Source organism: Haliaeetus leucocephalus, unplaced genomic scaffold, assembly GCF_000737465.1.
Source record: "Haliaeetus leucocephalus isolate CR32 unplaced genomic scaffold, Haliaeetus_leucocephalus-4.0 Scaffold556, whole genome shotgun sequence".
Taxonomy (NCBI): Eukaryota; Metazoa; Chordata; class Aves; order Accipitriformes; family Accipitridae; genus Haliaeetus; species Haliaeetus leucocephalus.
Window position 1 is genome coordinate 4,232,935 of NW_010972992.1, and position 15,028 is coordinate 4,247,962.

A 15,028-nucleotide genomic window follows, 5' to 3' on the forward strand; every position below is an offset into this window, starting at 1 on the left:
TAATGCAAGTATTGGGCCCAATCCTGCATTTTATTCATGCTGTGAAATTCACTGTTGTTACTGGAGGTAACTGAGAGTGCAACAAAGCAAGAAGGGGTCTGGGAAGTGGTGCACTGATTCTGAAAGAAAATTTTCTCTCTAAGCACTCCTGAGTAACTTCTTTTTTCTATCCTACACATCATACACCTGGACCTCTAAACCTTCTCTGTGTAGACCTATTTGAAGCCTTTCCCACAATACAAGTTGTGAGTCCAAGTCCTGCTTTGTGGAGGATATGTCCATTTAGCACAGAAAGCGACATCATTTATTTATTGAAGTTAGTAGGAATTTTCCAGGAACTTAAGTGGAGCCAGAATTTTTCCCCAGTTGAATGAGATTTCCCCCCTCCCACCCCTAAACATACCTGATAGTCACTTTAAAGAAGGAGACATCCTTGTGGCTGGGATAAGATGATTCTAAATAAACGAGAGTTTACCAGTTCTATCACTAGGTCTGTACTAAGAGACCAGCATTTTGTAGAAGCTATGTAGGGCTATTAATGTTTAAGCTTGCACACCTTTTCCATGCTCAAATAGGGTATGTCTCTCTTCACCTCAGTTTGCCCATGTATAAAGTAGACATGATGCTTCATTACTTCACACAAGACCCATGAATATTAGATGGGCACCTGAGTACTTTGTGATAGTTGGGTGGAGGATGCAGAAGAGCGAGGTGTTGCTAAGTTTTGCTGATGCGGTTGAGGCAGCCTGTGCAGACTTCTTGTCTTCTCTCTTAATCTTTGAAGACACAGCTTTCCGTGGGACAGTCCTGAGGGTGTCCAGACTGGCAGTGTCCACAGCTGTGTGCTGGGCTTGATGCAGTGTCTATGTTCTTGTTCCAGATGTCCAAGACCAGTGCCAGCCTTGGCAACCTGCTGAACATTAAGACAGAAGGAGATGGCAGCCAGGCTGGGGCTGGAGAGCCAACACAGTACTTGGGCAAGGCAGTGAAGGCACTTGTCCAGGAGAAGCTCTCTGAGCCATGGAAGATGTACCTGCGCCGGTAAGGAGAGCATGGAACTGGGAATAGAGGAAAGGGAAAATTACTTCCTTTGGAAAGTGTCTGGCTCGTTAGTTCACACTTGAATGCAGAGTTCCCTTGAATTGAAAGGCCTGACTCTGTGATCTGCTCATCACCTTCTGGAGTGCATTTAGTCCTCAGTCCTGGCTAGCTGCAGTAGGTGTTAATGTCCTATGAGAAATACCTGTCCACGCAGAATTATTTTGCAAAGGGGTCTTGAGAACCAACTATGAGCACAGATATTCACATAGTATTGTCAGCCTGACTTCATCTTAGGCTCCTCTTTATGTCCCCAGTCTGCAAGTCCAGGGGACCTGCTGCAACTTGCTCTTAGCACTGAACTTTTGTTGGACCATGTTTAGTTACTATGCATAGATCACAGAAGCCTTAAAATGCTTGCTGTGGCATCTGCTCTGATCATAGGAGTAGCCCACAGAAACAAAATAAGGAGTATAAGGGGTATGGGAACTGGGATGGTTTCTGCTGTTCTTGTTGTAGACAAGAAGGCTCGAAAGGAAAATGGAACAGATACAAAACTCACCCACACACAGACACATGCACATACATGCCCAGACAGACACATGCTTTGAGCATACACAGATACACCCAGGCAGACACATAGGGGTTTGTGCTCTGACACAGTTGCCTGCAAATGCCTGTGGACACTTTGTAAATCACAGACTTTAATGGAGAAGACTAGAAAGTCTTCTAGTCCATCTGCCCCTGGCCAGTGTGAGATCCTTCCCTGCAGCCCATTTGCATTTTGTCCAGCCTAGTTGTAATTACACCAAGCAGTGTGGCTATTTTCTTGTCTCTGGGAGCATTATTCTACCACCTAATTTGTTTCACTGTCACAATTTTTTTTCATGGTATGCTGCCCGAATTTCCCTTTTTGTAATTTTGTTGCAGTTCTCCTGGTTATATCCCCTTGAACCACAGCAGATAATTCCTTTCCACAATTGGAGTTCACCCCCTTCAGATAGTCACAGACTTTTAGCATACCGTTTAACCAAGCTTATTTACTTCCTTTAATCTGACTTTGTAAATTAGTCCCTTCAGCCTGCTGATCGTGTTGTTGCTGTTGTCATTCTTGCTGTTCCCTGAATGGGTGCAGAATTGGGCTGCCGTTCCTGTATCACCACACCAGATACAACAAGATTTCTGCCCCCATATGTGCAGCTCACAATTGTGCTACCTTGTTTGCATCTATATGGCATAATGTATATGTATCATGTTTACCATCCCCTGTTACACAGGATTGCTTTTAATGTTGCTCTCATGAGTCCCCTATGTATAAAAATACACCCCCACACCCCAGATGTATTAGCTGTATGTTTCCAAATATGACTCTCATATTCTGAACCTTCTCCCTTGTCTTGCAAGGCCTCTCTGTTATTTTTCTCCTCTTGCACTGGTGTTGCCAACTCCTCCCAGTTTAGTATCTTCTGTGAATTTCATTAACGTGCTGTTTACTCCTTCTCCTAGATTACTAATGAAGATGTTAAATAAGCTCAGACCTAACCAAAGTCATCCTTGCAGCATTCACAAGATACCTCCTCCCAGCTCAATATATTGCTGTTTGTCATTAGCCTTTGTTTACGGTCCTTCAGCCAGTTTTCAATCCATGAGGTAGCATTCACATCCAGGCCAATTTGAATTAATTCTAAGCATATACGAGACTGTATCAAAATGCTTTACTAAAATCCAAATATATTGCATCCCTTCATCCACTAATTTTGTAATTCTATCAAAAAAAGCAATTAAATTTGTCTGGCAAGATTTATTCTTTATAATCCTGATGCTGTTTATTGCTCGTGGTTCCTTTATCCTCTAGATGTTTAATGATTTTCTCCTCCCTCTTAATATTTGTTCCATTACTTTACTGGAAGGAGAAGTTAAGACTAGAGGTATGATAATTGCCAAAGATCACTTGTCTTTTTTTTCCCTGAAAGAATCAGTACCTAGATTTAAAAATTTTTTTTTGCCAATTTCCTAGTACCTCCCTCTTCTCTGTGGCTTAAAAAATAGCAAATAGTAATGCAATCAGTTTGCGAGTTAATTTCCATTGCACTTCAGGACATACATTACCCAGACTAGCTGATTTGTGCATATTTATATTTTCCAGCCAGTCCCTTTATCTGCTCTTCTAGAAGGTCTTCGTTTTGTCCCTAATTGTCTGCTTAGTCTTCAGTTTTCCTATCTAAAGCAAATTTTAAAGGGCAGCCATTTTTGACTCATCACCTCCCATTTTTTTAATTGGACCTTCTTTCTAAGTACAGTATCTCTTGTCCCTGATAAAACAACTCCTTTAGCTTGCAGTAACTTGATTTCTTATGTCTTACCACACCTTTACTTTTCTTCATCTTCTCCGTGCAAGCTTTAACTGACTGCATCTATTCTATATCCACTGACCTCCTTTCTCCAGTACAAGTTTTTTTTCTTTTTCCTTTACCCTCAAATTGTTAAGAGGTCCCTCTTGGGACCACACAGGCTGCTGTTTGTTTCTTGCTTTCCTGCTTATCAGAGCAATTGTAGTTTGTTGTATCTTAATTATGCAAGATACCTCTGTTAAGTTTCAAATCCTTCCTGCCAGTGTTTCTTACTTGATTTCTAGATTCCCTGTGATTCCGGATTTTCCTGAAATCACATGTATTTGTACTACTCTTATTAAGTCTGGAGAATCTCAGCAGTGGATGAGCAGTGAAACCATGCTTAGTTGTTTTTGCCCTCTTGACTGTTTCCTCCTAGATGACAAGAGGCATACCTTAAGACGATGGCTTTTGCTCTGGTTTTTGCATTGCACCATTGTTTAATCTGTACTTCAGGGATTGTGCTTTTCAGTATTTATGCATCCTAGGCTGTAACTGCTATATAGGCGATACTTTTTCTCTCCCATCTATGTGATAACCTGTTGTTTCAAGGCGGGAGGCGGGTGGATTCTGGATCTAGATTCCCTTGAACCACTGTTGTTTCTTCCCTTTTGCTGTTCCCCCTAAATTGAAAAAGAGTAAGAAAAAAAGACCTGTAATGTTTCAGCAGTGTCCTCTTGGTCTGGATTGCCTTTAGTTTACTAACCTTTGATCATTCCTCAGAGCCTTGGCTTTTGTACATAGATGCTCAAGAACACTTATGATTGTCATCTTCTGTTTCAGAGTAGTTCTGTATTTTGCTCCCACTAAAAGTGAATGGGAGTTTCTCAGTCAAGTTCAACTGGAGAGAAATTAGGTCCTTGTTCTGCGTGTTCAGATCTATGTAACAGGCAATAATCAAGCAACAATGCCAGCAAGTGCTGTTTGTGCAGCAAGGGACAGTGACGTTAGAAAACAGAATGGTAGTAGAGTTGAAACCCAAAGAAAATATGTCTGTTCCAACACTGCTTCTCTTTTGGGACCTTCTGTAATATGCCTACTTGTCTGCTTTGGCCAGGTTTGGTACCAAGGATTTCTGTGATGCACAGTGCGATTTTCTCCATAAGGTGCATTTCCATTGTGTCGTGGAGGAATGCGGTGCCCTCTTCAGCACCCTGGATGGAGCCATCAAGCATGCCAAGTAAGTAGGAGAGCACAAGTCTCGGGAAACCTTGAGAAAACTCTAAAACGCGCACACTGCAGGACGAGAGAGACCTTACTGAGTAATTCTATTCAAGAGCAGGAATGTGGGCAGTCCTGAGGGCAGCAATTTGGGTGCTGCCTGTGTAAATGTGCTCAGCTAAAATTTTTGCAGAACACTATGTCCTCTTCAATTTTGTTTCACAATAAATGTGCTCAACTTGTGAAAAAGTGTTGGCAAGGCTCAGCATTGGACATTTGTGTTTTTCCATAGCCTACTTGACAGTGTATTCAAGGATCCCCATGCTTTTCACAGCACACAAATGCACCATACAAAGAAATAAGAAAATATAGGAGGGACAGGATCCTGTAAACCCAACTATTGTCACTGGATACAGACTTTTTGTGGAGTAGGCAGCTGTCCATCACAGCAGTGTAGAAAGCGTTTTATTGTTCTTTGTCTTGTCATGACAAATCTCTTTTAACAATTTTTCCCTAGCCCTTAGTTTATATGGTTTTGTTTAAGAGGTTCACATCATGTGGATAAGGATCTTGAAATGTAGCAGTCAAATTGTCCAGCCCAACTGCAACCTCCTTCTCGCCTTGCCGTGTTCTTGTATTGTAAACCCTTTGTCATTTCACGTTTTGGGAAGTAGCAGACAGCCCAGAGTTTGGTGGCTAGATCATATGGCCTATATTACAGAGGCTGTACAGCTGGCTCAGAACTCTAGATGACTCTTGGGTGAAGGATGAATTTAAGATACGCTCCCACTGTTACAGTGAGGGGACTAGCAAAGGAAGGGTGGGATACTGGAAATTTTCTCTGTTATATATTTCTAGAGAGCATAATCTGCAGTTCAAAACCACGCCAAGTTCCTTTTAAAGGCAATGGAAGATCTGCCCGAGTAAAGAATGAGTGAGGCCTTCAGCAGCTGGCCACATGACTGATTCTGAAGGGTTTTAAAGGGAAGGAGATGTTGCAAATTTTAAGACAAAGATTTGTTAGCACAGTTGGTCTGTGGCGTTGCATAGTTCCCTGTGGTTCACTACAGCAAACTACTGGCTTCTCACAGCAGCCATGGGAAGCTGCCCTCATAGGCATATTGATCTTGCTGACTGCAGCAATTCTTGCGTCTCTCTGATTTCAACATGTTTTTGCACCTTCCTGTCTCCACCCCTCTTAATTCCCATCTCTTCACAGACAGTCTAGGAGGCCCCTAAATCTTTCCACAAAGTTTGCAGAGCCCCTTTTAGGATTTAACCTCAGCTAATTTGTTTTCAGACTCCTGCCACATTCTTGTTGATCTTTAATCAAGTTATATACAACGGTCAAGAATTTATGTCTGAATTACACTGTCTTTTTGCAGTTTTCACTTCCGAACTGAGGGTGGAACTGTGAAAAGTAACTCTGAGTCTCCCTTCTCAACTACTACTGAGAATAAGGCTTCACTGGCCCCTTCATCACCATCTGCTACTTCTGTCACCATGGCAAGTGCTCCTGCCCTCGACGTGCCCACTCCAAGTCCAGCTACTGTACCCTCTGCCCCCACACTGCTAGCTTGGAAGCAGCTGGCTTCAACTATACCCCAGATGCCTCAGATCCCAGCATCAGTGCCTAACCTGGCAACTTCACCCTTGGCAACGACTTCCCTGGAGAATGCCAAGCCTCAGGTCAAACCCGGATTTCTCCAGTTCCAAGAGAAGTAAGTTGTAAATGATGGCTTGCCTCCTTAGGTCCTCTCCAGCCTTGGAATCCCCTTGTTTACCACTCCTGAGCTGTAGTATTACATCTATACTCACCCACTGAGAGACCTTCTGTCTAGAAAGTACTCTGGGCTTTATCTCATAGAAAATTTACTTCTATAAAGTCTAGAAAATACCTTTGGTTATCCTAGGAAAAAACAGGATTTTCGAGTACATCTGGAAGCACTTTTAGGTATGAGTTTACAGGAGAAATAAACCTGCTGACATACCACTGCAACCCTTTTTATACCTCGTGAGAGATACACAAAAATACACGTGTCTTTGCAGTATATTTGACACTGAAGGCTACAGAGGAAGCATAGCATCTTTAAAGTTTTCAGTATGATGCCTGACTAGGGCACCTCCAGATCATGCTGCAAGTTTGAGACTTAACCGTGAGTTTCTGTAGCTGAGCAAAAATCAGTGGGCAGCTGAGTGCTCAGTCATGCAAAGGTGAGGTGTTACTGCAGCAAAGTACACAGAACTAAGAGTAGATGTTTACAGATTGCTGAAAAGGAAACGAAGGATTTCTCCTGGATTTGCCCCCAGTAAGCTCTGTGGCCTTTTCCTAGGAATGCCGTCTCTAACTCGGTATAATACAGCTTCATTTTTTTTTCTCAGTGAAGAAGACTGGGGGTCAGATAGTGGAGGGGGCACAAGTGCTTGGACTCTGCCTTACCAGGAACGGGTGTCTCAGCAGCTCAAGGAATAGGGAGCAATTCTTTCTCACTTCAGATTTGTCAAAGTGTTGCTGTCCTGGCTGAAGTTCTGTACAAGTGTAAAGAGTCTCCTTAAATTCTGTGCCTCTAGTTTTGTAGTGTTAGTTTAGTTTACAAAGTAATTCACAACGGATGCTGGCACAAGGTAACCTACCTTGCTGAACTTCTTCCAAAACATTAAAGAAGTTTCACACTGTTGCTGTGATGTTGGTGTTATTTCTGTTACACAGACAGAGAAAGGCACAGAAGTTACGTGGTTTACAGGACACAGGAGTCCAGGACCAGGTTAGGCATTACAGCTTAGTTATTCAGGCTGGTGGAATATTAGGCTCTGGGTTGTGTATTGACAGTCATTTGTCTGCTTTCAAAGAAGTGTATTAATTCTGTTTCACGTATCTGAGTAGGTATCATTGGGTACAGTGCTTGGGATCCAAGAGATCGATGTTCAGCTACCTCCAATCTGACCTCTGTGCAGCCAGAAATCCATGAAATGGGTGGGGGGAGTAAGGTACCAAAACCATTTAGCTGATTAAATAGGCCACTGCTGATTTTGTCTAATCAGGGGAAGCCCTGGCATCTTGCAGTGTGCACGCCCAAGAGTTTCATTTCAGTTACACAAAATTGAGATGGGATCTGAATCCACTGAGGTAAGTACAGGCAGAAGGGGATAAACAGTTTCTATCCAGATCTCGAGAGAGCTTTAAATTGGAACTGTGGCCCTCAAAGACTACAGAACCCACCATGCATTGCTGTATTTTAATAGTCTTAATCAAGAAACTGCATTAGGTCAGCGGAATTGCAGTAGTGTTGCCAGCATCAATTTTAGTAAAGAGGAAGGTGGCTATGGGAAATCTGTAGGCCATGTTTGGAACAGAGGCTTCAGCTGGGCTCCCCTTGAATTAAATTTTGGCAAAGAAACAAATGTGTGAGATGAGCGAAGGTGATGATTGGGTTTTGGATGTATTCCAGTGATCCCTGCCTGGCAACTGACTGCAAGTACGCCAACAAATTCCACTTCCACTGTCTCTTTGGGAACTGCAAGTATGTGTGCAAAACCTCTGGCAAAGCAGAATCCCACTGCCTGGACCACATCAACCCCAACAATAATTTGGTGAATGTGCGAGATCAGTTCGCTTACTATTCGCTGCAGTGTCTCTGTCCGAACCAGGTAAGAGCAATTCAAAAGCAGTGTTCTAGCCAGAGTATGTGTGCAGGACAAGAAGAATGAGAAAGAGCAAGTGGAAGAGAGGCTGAGTGTTTCATTCCTGGTCTAACTATAGAACCCTGGAAGGGTCTTAATTACATGGTCTAGCAAAATGTTTGGTTTCCATCAAATTGAAAATCGCGGTGCTTTTATGTTTCTTTGACTTGGGTGAAGGGGACAAGGCAACTAGAATGATGTAAGAGACACAAGACAAAATAAAATAAAAATCTATGAAGAATACCAGGGAAAGCCACAAGTTAGTTACGTTTGGGCTATTTCAACGTAGAATAGTGCAATACAGAATCCATGACAGCAATATAAAATACATGACAGGGAACAAGGTTGCATTACAGCTTGTGGAAGATAAAATGGATGTGATCTGGAGTATCAGGTCAGGCCTCTGTCATGTCTCAGAGGGACAGCATTAGTAGTGGGCACATGAGGGTGCATTTGTTTTAGATACGCTTAAAGCAACCTGCCTGTTTGCTCCTCTCTAGCACTGTGAATTCAGGATGCGAGGGCACTACCACTGTCTTCGTCCTGGCTGCTACTTTGTGACTAACATCACCACCAAGCTGCCCTGGCATGTGAAAAAACATGAGAAGGCAGAGAGAAGGGCAGCCAATGGCTTCAAGTATTTTACCAAGCGAGAAGAGTGTGGCAGACTAGGTGAGTTTTCTTCTCCTTCCCTTGTCACCTTTCTTATGTGGTCTGTCTCATGTCCAGGCTAAGAATGCCATGAGTTAGAGCCTGCGAGTTATGCTTAAGATGTATTTGGTCATTAAATCACTAAACAAGAAATGGAACAAACAGAAAGCAGTTCCTGATCTGCTTGAACTGAAGAATGTTTTCCCAAACAGACCCAAGTTAAATGGATAGAAACTGTAATATAGAGGATTTTTTATATATATATATATATATATATATACATATATATATACATGCATGCAGATATATAGATAGATATATATATGTATTTGTCTGGAGATACAGCTTCCCCTTTGTTTCTCCTTTTTATCTAATTGTCAAGGCCTTTTTTGTGTTTGGGGTTTTTGTTTTTGTGTGTGTACTTTGTAGTCTTTTGGGCCTACTGCTTGTGTTGGGTGGAGTTTAAGGGTGCTCTGAGGAGTAAAAAAAAGCATAGGGGAAATGCCTGTTCTGAGGAGTGCCTTGTATGAAAGTCTTTAGCCATTGCCAGTGTGGCATATTGAAAGCCAAAGGGCAAATAACTGGTGATAGAGTTATGGAGAAGAGCATTCAGTAAACTACTCCCTTCTCTTCCAAAACCATTCTCCACAGCCACTCGTGAGCAGCAGGGAATACAGTGCTATATACAGCCTAAGGAAACACCTGAGATGTGGCACAGCCTCAGACTGTGGCTTGCCCACTTGCCAAAACTATTAGCAGCACTGCAGTAGTTATTAAAATCTAAGTGCCTCTAGTGTAAAGCTGGTAAAACAAACGCACAACAACAGACAGTAGAGTGCATTCCCAGGGAGATATCTAGAGCTGAAATCCAGGGCTCTGAACCAGGGGGGATCCCTAAAGATGGCTCCAGCAGAGCTCTAGCCTGAACTGCCTGGGAGTCACTTAACCCTTCTAGTTGCGTTTTGGCCTAACAGCATCATGGACCCAGTCTTCCCTATCACTCCTGGTTGGAACAAAGGCTGAAACAAAAACAGGGTTTAGAATAACACTTCCAGGTGCTGTTCTCTCACACTGCAGGGAAACAACAGCCCCACTAACCAGAACCAAACTTTTCAGCTTTGAATACATCAAGAATTTATACGCAAATGGTAGCTTGTTTGCGGTAACCAGGGTAATGAGTGTCAACATGCCACAGCCAGTACTTACCTAGGCCTCATTTACACATGTCAGGAGATTTAGCAGTTGCTGTTATTTACTCAACTTTAGGTGTTTCAGGTGATAGCAGGGGCCAGACAAAGCAGGACAATGATACATGACACCCAGCCTACTCTGATGCCCTAGCAACAGGCGAGCCTTCACCTGCCCTTTGCTGATACTGTTTCAGTCCTGCCAGCACTGTTTGTTCTCCATCCCAAAGAACAGCACAACGTGGTGGGGAGGGCAAATGAGGTGGGGCTGTGGGGGAGTGCACTACCTAAACAAACATAAACTTGGCATGCACATAAAACACTATCTGTGAGCTAAAGATGGGCTGTGGGTAATTCAGGAGCTGTTTGGCAGTGAGGCATCTACAGGCTGTGCATGTGTCAGCAGTGTTTATTTTTGGGAGTGATGGGGTACATGCATCCAGCAGTATGTACATATGCCTATAGGTTGGGCTTGCCATGCACTAAACATATGTTTAGTTAGCACTCTGCATTTGCTTGTGTAGATACAGGCAGCATGATGGCATGGTGTAGGTGGATGTGTTTGCGTAGGTGTATATGGGTATACCAACATGTAAATGCGTGTCTACTTCTCTCCACATCTGTATGCTTTTTACATTGTGTATGTCTATATAGCAGGTGCAGAAAGCACTGGCCTGCTTTAAGGGCTGTGAATGTTTCTGAACACACACAATAGATATTTATTTTTTTTAATATGTATGTTTGTACGTGTATAAATATATACATGTGTGTATAGGTGGGGAGGAAGAGAGATGAAAAATACGTACATATTTAAGTAAAGGTGGATGGGTATATAGATGATAGATGAGTAAAACTGAGCCTCTCTGTAGATCTGTACCTCTGTGTATATAAGGGTATGGCCAAGGGATGATGGTGAACAGACAGAACCTGATTATTGATATAGCTGTGTTTTAACTTTAACAAGCCATTATTTATCAGCTATAGAACATAGCTGTTTGTTTAGGATTGTCTGTTAATGAGATACACAAACTCCTGGCATGCATGGCACTATCCACGAGGAGCAAAAAGTGTCAAGTGCTGTATGCCAGAACCCATATAAATTGCTTGTTGTTTAGTAGCTGTCTCTATTACACAACAAATTTGGAGTGGCAATAAACACTTCCTGGCTCATTTCTATCTGACCAGAGAGCATACGCTGTCCAGAGCTAGAGCTTTTAAGAGACTGCTTTTCTGAGAGAACAGTTAAAGGAAAAAAGAGAAGAACTTTTCATTTCTAATCTAATTATGAGTGTGTATTTTTGATTGTAACTTCTATAATACAGTTACATGTCTTGGTTTTGTTCTCTTTGTAAAGGAAAAGGCACTAGCTAAGACTGGAGAGCATTAGGCACTACTAGATGTAATGGTAATGTTCCTTTCTTTATAACAAAACGAGAAGGGATGGGACTAGTCTGCAGCTCAGGCTCACTTCTTAAATCTATGTACACTGTAATCCTCTCTTGCAGTTGCTCAGCAGGCAAAAGATCATGTTTTTCATTCAGGACTGTTCCTGAAGAACCCCTGACCACTGATAATCTTCAATCCACCAGAAATCCACGTAGCAGCAGCCTTGTCCCATCTCCGGATCATCTTCTGTACAGTCCCTTTCCCTCTTGGTACCTTTCACGTACTACATACAATGGTTTTGTGTCTGTAGGTTGCAAATACAACCAGGTGAACAGCCACTTCCACTGCATTCGAGAGGGCTGCCAGTTCTCCTTCCTGCTCAAGCACCAAATGACATCCCATGCCAGAAAGCACATGAGAAGGATGCTGGGAAAGAACTTTGATCGTGTTCCTACTCAGGTGACTCACTGGTTAAGCTGTAGATCTGCATGTAGTGTTGGTCCTTTTGGTTGCTTGCTGCAGAACTGCTTTAGCACCAAGACACTTGTACCCAAACTCTTAAGGATATATGTCTGCATTGGGGGATGCAACTGGGATATAAGAGTTCACCCAAGGTAGCTTTACCTGGCTGGACTTCTATAATACGAGGAAAGATGATGAAACATAGACATCAAAGCATTACTTAGTGTAAACAGCTTTTCCTTTCGAATTATTGAGGAAAAAAATGGAGAAGGGTAACACTTAGTATTTTATACTCATATTTACAACTTGCACTCTTCCCTGCTATTTCAATATAAACCAATTGGCTTATTAAAATTAAAGTGCTTAGGATGTGGAAGAATTGAACATGCTGGTTAAAGCAAACATTTCCTGTTGCACATAAAGAATTATTTGCTGCTTCCACTTAGGATGAGAGAAATACCAGTCTCAAAATTTCTCTTCCCTTATCGATTGGAAGTTAGTTTGGGGCACTCCTTGTCCTCTCTCAGGAAGTAGCAGAGCGATGCAGTGCCTTCTTTTCTAACATGTAACTGAGAGCAACTGGCAGATTAGGTTTGTCTGTTTCATGAATAAATCGAAGAGTTTCAACTGCAGCACTGAGCTGCTGCTCAGAATGGCAGCAGTCCTGCAACCTCCTGCTTGTTCCAATGCTTAGTTGCTTTAACTTCCATTGACTTGGGAGATGAAACAAGCTAGCTTTACTTAAATGCCTGTGACTGATCTGACCCAAGGACATCTTCTAGTATATGAAACACAAAAGGGGGCATCTGTAGAAGCAAGATGGGAACCCCCTTTCATTCCACAAGAGTTCACAGATGCCAAGGAACTGGTGTTACTGTTGTGGTAGCTTTTGTTCTTAAGCTTAGGTACAAGAATCAAACTTAGGAGAGATTTAACAAATAGATTTGTCTTCACTGCTCTTCTAGTACATGCTGAGTCTAGCCTGAAGAATTCTAGTACATGCTGGGCTGAAAGTGCTAGTTTTGACCTCCATCTCCTTTCACTGGCAATTCTGTGTCAGTTCAGCAGTGGAGAAGTAGTAATCATGGCCTGAGCAATCCTGGGAGCATACAGTGGTAGTCTTACTCTGTTGCTGTGCTTAGCCCATGGAGCAGTCCAGCAAACAAAACAAGGATGAAACCACAAATCAGGGCATGTGGCAAAGCTAATCAGATTGCTGTACTGCCACTGGCTTTCTGCATTAAAATGTACTACCTCCAGTTTTTCCTATGCCTTAGTGGAATGTTTGGATATACATTGCTTCTTGGTACCTACCCACGTAACTATCCAGAGAAGAACATGCCATGTCAGGCCACAACAGCTTCATGTGAACACAGCATACACATACGTCACTGGTTTCAGTCTGTGTTCCCCTGTTGCAATGTCTCAGCATGCAGGCACTACGACAGTCATGTCAGTAGTCATATTTCCAGTCTCTGAATGCAGCAGGACCTACACAGTAAGGTAGTAATGCCAAGATTAACACCTCCTGTTTTTGAATGCATCAGGATCCACACACCAGGATACTGGTGCCAAGATTAACACTCCCAGCCTCTGAGCGCATCACAATTCACATACCAGGATACATGTGCCAAGTTTAATGCTCTGAGCTCCCAGTGAAGGAAGATTCACGCTCCTAGCCACGGTGCCATGGGTTCCACTCACGAGCATGTTCCAGCTATCCCTCATGAACTGTGACAGAGAGAAATAAACGTGCAGACAGATGGTTTTGGTCTTGGCATCTTGCTTTTGGTGTGAAAGTCCCCGTCCTGTTTTCTTGCTGCAGGTTATTGGCCACACTCCAAGAAATGAAAATCTGCCCCAGGTTGGCAGCATGGCACCCAGCCCAGCCTCATCAGGAACCCCAGCTTCCTTTCAGGGACCCCCAAGCATGATGGACACTGAAACAGATGAGTACATGGATTACACTGGCTGTAGCCCTGGGGGTATCTCCTCTGAATCTTCCAATATGGACCGCAGCTGCTCCAGCACTCCAGTGGGCAATGAAAGTACATCAGCAGGTAAGAGAGAAGCAGGGGGTTGTGGGGTGAATGGATCATCAGTTGCCTGCTCTCTTGGGAGATGATAAACTCATGAAGAGAGGCCAAAGGACAATTGCACCTTAAAATATAAACCGTACCAGCTTCACAATAGCACCTCGTACTAACCTAGTTCCCTCCATCATTTGAGAGGAGATCCATCAAAATGTACACCTCAAGCATCCATGAACTAACAGCGTATCTTTTTTTGTCCCCTGGAGAGGTTTTTCATTGTGTCTTGAAGTTGGATCTATTTTAGTAACTGATTTAAAAAAAAAAAAAAGGGAAAAAAAGAAAGTTGTGAGCCTCTTCAGTACTTGGCATTTCCCCGGTATCTTTTTGTATTTCCTTGTGCAGCATCTGAAGTCAGGCACTTTCCTATACTGTTGAGGTACAGAAAGACTGTACAATAGCAAATACTATATACACAGGGGGAAAAAACCTACCACATCTTTAGAAAGCAACATATAAAAGCAGCTCACTGAGCTCCTTTCCTCATGCAAAAACTCTTGTTCCACTTTGTGCAGTGTTGCACAGAGGAAACCTCCATCATCCCCTCTTTTTGGAAGTAAGTTTCTGCCATTGTTTCCTGTTTGCCAGGATAATGTGTAGCCATCTCGCACTGCCCTGTATTACAGGGTTATCTTTTCAGTAGTCAGATATCTTTTATGAATTCTGTTATCATTAGTGGTGATCCAAGGATCTCTTAGCTGTCCTTCCCAGGGTTAAGTGTTACATTCTAGATAGGGTGCCTCATTGAATTTACTTTAATTTCATACCCATTTTCCTACTTTTCTTTCCCACACCAGTTATATGAAGGTTATCATATAGCACATCTAACCATATGTTGTATGAATGCTGCTGGGTCAAGACAGTGGTTGCCCCATGACATTAAAGCTCCTCCAAAGAGTTCTGGTGGGACAGTGGTTCCTGGCACTCTCTCTCTCCTTTGTCATTATGCTGTCTGGCCCAAGTCACACTTCCTAGGAAGTGG

At 42.8% G+C, this 15,028-nt stretch overlaps 1 protein-coding gene across 1 annotated transcript in view; it reads left to right on the forward strand.

Annotated features, from left to right (window-relative positions):
- The window catches only part of CASZ1 (castor zinc finger 1), a 78,793-nt gene extending 72,479 nt beyond the window's left edge, over positions 1-6,314 (forward strand). The window contains exons 13-15 of the mRNA XM_010577330.1: positions 881-1,041; positions 4,486-4,608; positions 5,975-6,314. Coding sequence (XP_010575632.1) covers positions 881-1,041; positions 4,486-4,608; positions 5,975-6,314 — 624 coding nt within the window. The remainder of the gene's footprint in view (positions 1-880; positions 1,042-4,485; positions 4,609-5,974) is intronic.
- The last annotated feature ends 8,714 nt before the right edge of the window (positions 6,315-15,028 follow it).